The 10,471-nt window shown below is 43.5% G+C and overlaps 1 protein-coding gene across 1 annotated transcript in view; it reads right to left on the minus strand.

Moving 5' to 3' along the window:
• The window catches only part of DPY19L4 (dpy-19 like 4), a gene marked incomplete at both ends in the record, with an annotated part of 55,150 nt that extends 47,509 nt beyond the window's left edge, over positions 1 to 7,641 (minus strand). Inside the window, 4 exon segments of the mRNA XM_084230537.1 lie at positions 621 to 731; positions 7,334 to 7,393; positions 7,396 to 7,515; positions 7,518 to 7,641. Coding sequence (XP_084086663.1) covers positions 621 to 731; positions 7,334 to 7,393; positions 7,396 to 7,515; positions 7,518 to 7,641 — 415 coding nt within the window.
• Positions 7,642 to 10,471: the final 2,830 nt, after the last annotated feature.

Genomic DNA, 10,471 nt, shown 5'->3' on the forward strand with positions numbered 1-10,471 from the left:
GTGCACAAGTGACTGTGGGTCAGTTCAGTAGAAACTTCGAGATTGCATGACTGTCTGCTCTTTTCCTCTGTCACAAGAAAAACACATCTAAAACAGGGGTGTTTCTTCATGATTCATGAAACGTCAGTCAACCTGCAGTTCTATCAGGTAATATTATTCAGAAATGTTTGCTTCAAGTCAGTGAGATTTAGAAGTTGTCCTAAATCAAAACCTAGTGAAATATTGTCTGTATCACCACATACTTAAAATATATTTATACATCTAAAATATTAATACAGGGCCTCCCTGGTGGCACAAGGGGTTAAGCACCGCACTATGAAGCAATCCGCAGCCTCTGCAGCATGAGTTTGATCCCCAACCAGCCAGGAAGAAACCCACATGGCGCAGTAGACCTCCCCTGACTCATCCACTGCTCCCCTCTGCAGTGTATTTCAGTCAGTCTGGCTGTGTTCTGTTCCCCACTCTGTCTCTGGTGAATCCTCTCACTCCCCTGCATCTCTGGCCTGTACCCCAGTTCTTTATGCATAATCTTTAAAATAAAATAAAATATTAATACAAAACATACTACCTGGCATAACTATTTTGTAATAGCACAAAAACTCCAAATGTATCTAACTTACATCTTGGAGCTCTTTCAGGAATTGAAGTAACATTGAGTTTCTCTTCTTTGGCGGATTCCTTATTTTCTGAAGGCTTTGGCTTTTTTCTTTGGCGCAGTTCTACAGTTGGTCCTTAAAATATTTGAGAAATTATTGCAACATATGTATCCACATGTGTTCTCATCTGTAATCCAAACTAATTAATTTCTATTACAAAGTCACACAGAGACCTACTAGTACTAAAGATAATTTTTTCAGCACTCCCAGAAAAACTGTCTTTCATACAAACAAAATGACAATAGGTCTTACCTCTCACCCATGCTCTCAGAGTCCTTTGAAAAACAAACTCTTTTCCTAAGATGATGCTATTTTCAAAATATCCCCAAATAAGTAAACTTTTCCAGAATGATTAACAGAGTAGGTGTTAGTCACTAAATTAGCTTTTTATTCTAGTTACCTGTGTATCACAATCATCACTGACAGATTAACAACTTTTTCAAAAATCAAAATAAAATACATTGATCATAAACAACTTTTTCTCATAATTCTGAAAGTTCTGTAGTTTTACAGTGCCATGGAATCATTATCATAGTCTTACAGATTTATGTATTAGAAAATGAATGAACTTATAAATATCCTTGAGGGATATTTAAAGCAGAAAGTACCTTCAAACTAGTAAAGCCAAACTCCCGATTATGCAAGAATTTACTATATTCAATTTACTTTCCCTCCTCAGGGTATCTTCTGGGGTAGACTATGACTTATGTAAGCATAGCGTGTCCTGTCAAACTTACAAGGTGGTATAAAAATTTACCTCCTCAACCTCATTCCTGCCCAGAAGTGAACCTCCAGCCTGCACCTACCACCACCAGAAGTCAGTTTCCTAACTGACAGAAGTCAGTTTCCATACCACGTAGCAGCTGAGCCTTAGGCTCCCCATACAGACTTCTGTTGCCCTTAATAGGTTATATCTGTGCTAGCTAAAATGTCGCTGATGCTGAAATGAAGTAGGATTTTCGCTTGCTTTCTCCCACCTCCCTCCCAACCCCCCCATAATTTAATTCCTCCTTTTGAAAGCAGTTTTTTTTCTTAGTAATGACTTCCAGCTATGAAATGTGAGCTTAAAAAGAGTCCAAAAAGGAGAAATGAATCACTTGCAGTATACTGCTGATGAGATAGATGGTTCCTTGCTGTATTGTGCAAAATGAACACACTTTTAAATAACTTCAAAGCAAATATATGTTTGCTAAATGTTTTTAAATACTAACATAAGGAGGGGAAAATGCTGTATGCTTAGTGGATAGTGTCTGACTAGTCAAATGTCTAACCATTTTCTAGCCTATCAATTATTTTGTAGTCAGATTAAATAAAACCAGTGAATTCATTAGAACATGATATTATTAGAAACACCATACCTCAGATTTTACATGTAAATCTGGGTCAATTGATAAATAATACTATATTCCTCTTCATGATTCCCTTTTTAATTTCCCCTGCTCTGGGTTAAAGCAAAAGTTAAAAGTGGTTAACAAGAATTAAGATTTATACAAAGCCAAAGAAAGTTCAAGTGCAAGTAATCATTTTTAATTTTATTTAAAAGAAACACAAGGGGAAAAATATAACAAGAAATTTACTCAGTTGTACTTGCATAATTAAACACATTAACAGTATTGGATTTAAAAATGTTAACTGGGTAGGGCCTCCCCTGATGGCACAGCAGTTGAGCGCTGGGCTGCAAAGCGGCCCGCAGCCTTTGCAGCGCGGGTTCAATCCCCGCGGATCCCAGGCCACAGACCTCGCCTGCCGCGCCCGCTGCTCCCCTCAGCAGTGTATTTCGTCAGTCTGTCTGTTCTGTTCCCCACTGTGGCTCTGGTGAATTCTCTCACCATCCCGTGCTTCTGACTGTACCCAGTGCTTGTATAAGTAAATAAATCTTTTAAAAACTTAAAAATGAAAATAAAAATGTTAACTGGGTAATTTCAAAAATCAAATCAGTAGTTAACAAATGTATGTAACATGTATTGGGTAGCCCTATTATCAGACAAAGTCTAAAAGCACACATGTGAGGGAAAGATAACTTGGGAATGGGATATTCATATAAAAAATATTCTTTATAAAAAGCTATCCTATTGGGCCTCCCCAGTGGCGCAGCAGTTGAGCGCTGTGTTGAGAAGCTGCCCGCAGCCTCTGCAGTGCCGGTTCAATCCCCGGCCGCCGGGCGAGGGTCCCATATGGTGCACAGACCTCTCCTGCTGCCCGCTGCTCCCCTCAGCAGTGTACTTCGTCAGTTTGCCTGCTCTGCTCTCTGCTCTGGCTCTGGTGAATTCTCTTACCCTCTTGTGCTTCTGACTGTACCCAGTGCTTGTATAAATAAATAAATAAATCTTTAGGGAAAAAAAAAAAGCTATCATATTACTTCTTAAAATATTTCTTTATAAAAGGAATCACTTTACAGAGATTTCAATCAAAGCATTCTCTGCACAGATGTGGATTTTGTTTATAAAAGTATAATTTATGGGGTCTCCCTAGTGGCGCAGGGGTTAAGTCTCAGCGCTAACAAGCTATTCACAGACTCTGCAACATGAATTTATTCCCTGGGCCCAGGGCTGACCCAAAAGTGGAACAGCAGACCTCTCCTGTCTAACCTCCTATTTCCCTCAGCAGTATATTTCAGTAGATTCGCCTGTTCTATGCCCTACTGTCTCCGGTGAAACCTCTCACACACATACACACCCCTCTCCATAACTCTGGCCTACACCCCAGTTCTTGCATGCATAAATAAAAATAATTTTTTTTCACAAAAAGTATGTTATACAAAAGTTTTGTACAAATCCCCATAGAGGGCCTCGCTCTATGGTGCAAGTAAAGTGGCACAAAGGGTTAAGCACAGCACTGTAAAGCTATCTGCAGCCACTGAAGCATGAGTTCGATCCCCGGCCAGGGAGCTACCCACATGGCGCAGAAGACCTCTCCTGACTTGCCCACTGCTCCCCTCAGTAGTGTATTTCAACCTGTTCTGTTCCCCATTCTCTCTGGTGAATCCTCTCACCGCCTGCACCTCTAGTCTGTACCCCAGTTCTTGTATGCATAAATAAATCTTAATGTTATGCAAACATTTTTTTAAAAAAAATCCCCAAAGAATTTATGAAGAATATAAATCTTAACAGTCATCTCTCAAGAATCTATATCAGTAATGATCAAGAACCATACAATTAGGGCCTCCTCGGTGGCGCAAGGGGTTAAACACCACACTATGAAGTAATCTGCAGCCTCTGCAGCACCAGTTTGATCCCCAGCCAGCCAGAGAGCAACCCACATGGCGAAGCAGACCTCTCCTGTCTCGCCTGCTGCTCCCCTCAGCAGTGTATTTCAGTCAGTCTGCCTCTTCTGTTCCCCACTCTGTCTCTGATGAATCCCCTCATCCCCCGCATCTCTGGACTATACCCCAGATCTTAAATAAATAAATAAAACTAAAAAAAAAAAAGAACCATACAAATAATCTCTAAAGCATCTATAATACTTTATTTTCTTGACTGTAAAAGAGGCCATACATTTTAACATACTAAATATGAGTATTTCAAGGGAAAAGATACTGCCATATTAAATGCATACACTGGTTTTAAAACATGTCTATTTCAGTGGCATTAAACTGTGGAGCAAAAAGTACAACTTGGAAAACCCAGTATTCATTTTAGCCTATCTTTTCAACCTTGTCCATAAAACTAAATTGCTGCCTGTCACCAAGAAACAAACTGACTGGATGATATTTCACCTCATCTCCTTTATTTTTCTCTTATAACTTCATAACTGTTTCTTTTATGTTGGGCTTGTAACTTCATAACTGGATGACAATGCCAGGAATTTCTAGGTGGAAATTCAGCAAAAGCCATCACAATGAACTAAGTAGACTATTAATTCTGATAGAAAAGTTCTGAGATTGAATTAAAGTTTCCTTTCCCCTGTCTTATATTTCAGCATTGTAAAGAAAAAGTCACATGAAAATGATAATGTTACAAAAATAACCTGTTATTTCAGTCTACAATCCAGTGATCTTCACTTAGTAGTAGGGCTACAAATAGGCTTGCAAATGTACACAAAGACTATACATAGGAATTTCCAAGTGAAGTGTTAATATTGCTCTAGTCAGGGCTGTCACTTCTCTCTTTGCTCTAACATTTATTTGAGGAAGCACAGATATAAACACCGAGACCCTCTAATGCACCAAAGAAGACATTTTTTGTAAGACGAGATTCCCAAAAAGAAACAATAGCACAATGAGAAGGAGCATCCATGTGAAGGTAAATAAGCTAAAAGGGATAAAGAGAACATCTAGGTGCAAGTAGACCACTTAGTCTCATTTTAGAACAGCAAATACAAGATAATTCCTGCTTTGAAAAAAACAAGAAAAGAGCATGAAATAAATATAAAGCATTCAGAATGCCTAGCATATAAACATAAATTACTGGCATTATTATAATAAATAAGAATTTAACCGTCTTTCATTGTTAAGTATTATATGCCCTCACCTGATACAGCAGGTACCCAAATATTTATGGAATTTATTTATTTATTTTTTAAAGATTTATTTATTTATACATACAAACACTGGGTACAGTCAGAAGCACGGGAGGGTGAGAGAATTCACCAGAGCCAGCACGGGGAGCAGAGCAGGCAGAAGGACCGAAGTACACTGCTGAGGGGAGCAGCGGGCGGGCGGCAGGAGAGGTCTGCGCACCATGTGGGACCCTCCTCCAGTGGCCTGGGAGCAGCAGGGGATCGAGGTGGCGGGCAGCCTCGCAACCCAGCAACCCAGCACTCAACCGCTGTGCCACCGGGGAGGCCCCTATTTATGGAATTTAAAACTTTGTTGAGTGAAACTACAGTTGAACAAAACTACAACCCATTAGTTGTTCCATATAAGATGCATTTAATTGCTTTTGATTACCTCTAAATCTACAACTGAAAATCATTTTTCATTTTATATGACATAAGTAAATTTTATACAATGGTATGGTCTTTTTAATTGGTGCCACATCATATTTAACTAGGTATATCTCTATTCAAAAAACATTTCTCAGGGTCGCCCTGGTGGCACAAGGGGTTAAGCATCAGCACTATAAAGCTGTCTGCAGCTACTACAGCACGAGTTCCATCCCTGGCCAGGCAAGTGACCCACATGGCACAGCAGACCTCTCCTGACTTGCCTGCTGCTCCCCTTAGCAGTGTATTTCAGTCAGTCCACCTGTTTTGTTCCCCACTCTGTCTCTGGTGAATCTTCTTACCTCCCACACCTCTGGCCTGCACCCCAGTTCTTCTATGCATAAATAAATAAATCTTTAAAAGAAAACATTTCTCAGTTTGCATGATGTATAATTTTAAAGACTTTTTAGTACTGCAGATTATTTTCCAAGCTTTAATTTAAGCCTTTAGTACTCATGGAAACATACATCCTAGCTTATCAACCTACCACCATACATTTGCAATGAGTCAGAAAAGAGTAAAATACCAAGAAATGTTTTAAATAGTAATTGCAACCAAAGATAAAACCAAGGCAACAAATGGAATTATTCTTTCTTACCAAATACAAATAGCTTGGTTTGGAGGCTGTATTTTAGGTAGAGGGTCTTATATTTAGATCAGTTTTAACACTGAAAACTCAAGGAAAAGAAGGCAAATATAAAGCAAGTGTGAGCACAGAGACAGCAAGTCACAGAGAAACAAAGACTTCTTACAATTTTTTAAAAATCATTTTCCACTGAATTCTTAAAACTCCCTTTACACTCTTGTTCATAGAAGGCTTAAATCTAAGTATATCACATTCATAATTCGACTCTGAGAGGTAAAAAGTCATGTTTTTCTACCAGAATGCAAAAGTTTAACTGCTCAGTCAAGACACCCTCATATACACTTATCCCTAAAACTCAGACCGGTATCATTCTCATCACGCCCTGAGTGTTTCCTATCAAATCAATCACCAGCTATTAAGTTCCTTCCAACTCCTCATTTTTCTCTCATACCCATCATTCTCTACGAATAAATGATGCTTAGTGAATTGATTTTCTTGACCTTGGCCCAGAGGGGGAATAGAAAGCTTTCTCCAGTTCACATATTTGTGCCCTTAAAGCACCCCTGCTTCCTCATTCCCACACTCTTAACACTGAAATCCCTTTGTCCTTGGCCATCACCCCCTAACCTACAGGAGAATCTGGCCTTCTTCAGTTTCTGCTTGTTCATCCTCTCCGAACACACTTTATCCTGTTCATCCCAAATCCTGCCTCTTTTCATACCCTAAGGCGTGCGTTGCTTCTTACCCAGTGACTTTTTGTCAGTATCCACAGATCTCCAAAGAGCACACCAGGAATGAGAGGTATTTGGTTGAACAACTATCACTCTGAGATACACACTCAGTACCCAAACCTCCACATCTTCTAAACCAAAATCCCCACCCCATTAACATCTGTCCACAGCTCCCAAATCAATCACTCACCCCAGAGCCTTTTCTATTTTTTACCCGACCACCAACTTTAAGCTTCACCTTCGCTTCCCTCTAGGAGGGACAAAACTCCAAGCCACTCCCTCCCTCCTTCCCCCCCCCCCCGCCCCGCTCTTTCCAGCCCGCCCCGCGCGGTCGGGGCAGCAGCCGCCGCCTCCAGGCCTTCGGCCCCCCAACACCCCGCCCCGCTCTCCCCAGACTCGGGGCGACAGCTGGCGCGGGGGGACCCGTGGGCCTTCACCTTCTTCCTCCGCCATCATCTCCGCGGAGGCCGGGGCGCCCCTCCGGCTCCCGCGTGGCCCGGAGTCGCCCGCCCTCCGCGTCGCCGAACCCCTCGGCCGCCCCAGGCCCGCTCCCGGCCGCCGCGCCCCCACTTCCTGACCCGCCCCCCTGCGGTGTCGCCGCCAACCGCGTCCCCCCGGCGGCCCTGGAACCAGAGTGCGGGGAGCGGAGGGCAGCCGGAACGTTTCTCAGGCGCGCCTGGGCCTGGGCGGGCAGGAAGGAGAGTCGGCGCCGTAGACGCCGCCCACGGCTGAGCGCGGGGCCCATGCCCCGGGGGCTGGTGTGGTGGGTGGCGCTGCAGCCGCCTCTCGGTCGTGCTTTCCAGAAAAGGTGGAAGCCCGAGCGTGGTTTCCTCCACTATTGTGATTTGACTCCGAGACTAGATTCTGCCACACGCCTTTCAGATCCAAAGCCCCTCCCCGCCCCACTTTACAGAGAGGAAACTGAACCCCGGAGGTTAAGTCGCAAAGATGAACCCGCAGAACTGGAACCCAGGGCTCTGAACACTTATCAAGGGGAAATTAGCGAGCGCAGCAGAACGCTCTGATGGGGCGCTTTGCTTTAGTGTGCGGTAGGATGAATGGTTTTCAGGCTTTTCTGCCCTCCCATTGTAACAGGGTGGTCCCCAGGAAAGGGGGAGGTTCCCTGCCCCACCCAAGGGAGGGTGGAGCTGAGCAGGAAGAGGAGAAGCAGCAGAAGAGACTGAGGAAGGAAGCAGGATGGAGCCAGGAGACCTGGAGGAGGCGCGTGGAGCCTAGAGACACGTGAAGAAACTGTGCTTGTCTTTTGGTCGTGGACTGGGTGACACAGATGTGGGTGAGACCCGTGGGGAGGTGACAATGGCAGCTTTTATCTTGATGTTGATTTTGCTCTTTTTCTTCCGGGCTTGTCCGGTTGTTTGTGACCCTTTTCTGTGGGTCCCCACTGGAAGATGCTTTAGACTTGTAGCAGGCTTTGGGGCCTTGTTTTGGGCCAATCCCATTTGGATGGACTTTTCCCACGAGGGGACGGGTAACTCTGGATGCTTCATTTAGAAACTAGACTCTTTGCCTTACCTGTATTGTTTCCTAGTTTTATTAAAGTTCCTTTCCATTAAAGTCTCCTATGTTTTGTGTTGATGCGGCGGATGGCAGAACCCATTTAGAATAGGCAGGTTTGCGGGGTTTGGACTGCCCCCTCCCTGTCCTATAACACCACCATTAAAATCCCCCTTCCTGATGGGGTACCTGCTGTTGTTACATTGTTGTAAGCTGTCTTGTTTAGTTCTGTGGGCCATGGGAGGAGTTTTGAGATAGTCGTGGAGAGAAGCGGAAGCAGGAGAGAAGCAGCAGTAGAGAGAAAGGGACAAAGGCACAGAGGCCCAGAATGAAGACTTGCTGGGGGCTTGGAGGTCTACTGGCCTCCCTCCCACCCCCTACCCCGCCCCCGCCTCCCCTGCCTTGTACCTGTTTGCCACACTACCTGTAAAGCTCAATAAAAGCCCGAGAAAGCCACTGAGGGCTCCAGGACTCTCTTTTACCCGGTCTGCACGGACCATAGACATCCTGCTCCGTCCCATCCTGCCCCTACATATGCCATTTGAAAGAAAGCTTGTATTTGGAACATAGTGTATTTAACCACCCAACCTGGTTAAATATATTTGCATGTTATGATACTTAAAGAACCAGAGATGGGGTGGTCATTATGAGGGTGGGGGGTGCAAGTAGATGTTCTACAAGATGGAATTTAGTTTTAACTTCTTTACACCCTCACTTTATTACACATGCATTCTCCAAGAAATACCAGGACCCTTTCTCTAACAGTGGTCAGATGTAAATTTAGGAATTGACAAAATTCCCACTTCAAAGAGGAAAGAAGGGCTCAAGAACTCACTGAGGTCCTGGGGTAATTAAGGATGTCCCATTCTTAGCAGGCTGCAGAATTCTAAGAGCTCCTTTAAGTTAGGATATTTGGGGGGGAAAGTATCAATTTTCAATGCTATGTAAAAACAGGAAATTTCCAGGAAATCTTTTTATGACTTTAGTTTCTTGTAAATATGCCTTTTTCTCTTAGCACTGGACCAGAGTTAAAAACATAGTGGAGGGCCTCCCCTGGTGGCGCAGTGGTTGAGCGCTGGGCTGCGAAGTTGCCCTCAACCTCTGCAGCGCAGGTTCGATCCCTGGCTGCCAGCGAGGGTCCCACATGGCGCGCAGATCTCTCCTGCCGCCCGCTGCTCCCCTCAGCAGTGTACTTCGTCAGTCTGCGTGTTCTGTTCCACACTCTGGCTCTGGTGAATTCTCTCACCCTCCTGCGCGTCTGACTGTACCCAGTGTTTGTATAAATAAATAAATAAATCTTTAAAAAAATAAATAAAAAATAAAAACATAGTGGCGGTTTCCAGTGGCCAAGAAATGGCATGGGGTCAAAGCAGAGAGAGAGGGAGAGAAAGAGAACAATGTATGAACCTTGAAAAATGCAAAAATATGGAGGATCTTTGGACATGGACCGTACACACCAAAGCATCTTGCTTATCAGAGGAGCTGCTTTGCAGGAACACCACCTCAAGGGAGAAAAACATATGCCACCAGGGGAGGAGCACCCCTTTGTATGTAATGGGTATTTTTAGGGAGTGATGTGTAATATTTGTTTTAATAAGGTATATCTTTAGGAAATATAGATTAGGAGGATATTGTAATAAACTGTTTAAGAAATAAAGGCCTTCTTGGTGGCTCAAGGGGTTAAGTCAGCTCTATGAAGCTATTGGCAGCCACTGCAGCATCAGTTGATCCCTGGCCAGGGAGGTCGTCCACATGATGTAGCAGACCTCTCCTGTCTCACCACTGCTCCCCTCAGCAGTGTATTTCAGTAGATCCGCATGTTCGGTTCCCCACTCTGTCTCTGGTGAGTCATCTCACACCCTGCACCTCTGGCCTGTACCCCAGTTCTTGTATACATAAATAAATCTTTAAAAAGAAAAGTTGTTCATAATATATTAATTGTGGATATGACTGAGAAGGCTAAATTAAGTTGTATATTTTGCACTATTGATGAGAACTATCCTTTGAAGTTTTGTGTCATCCTGTCACTGGTTCCAATTCTGATTATGGATTAATTCCTC

Source organism: Talpa europaea (assembly GCF_964194135.1).
Source record: "Talpa europaea genome assembly, chromosome: 3".
NCBI lineage: Eukaryota > Metazoa > Chordata > Mammalia > Eulipotyphla > Talpidae > Talpa > Talpa europaea.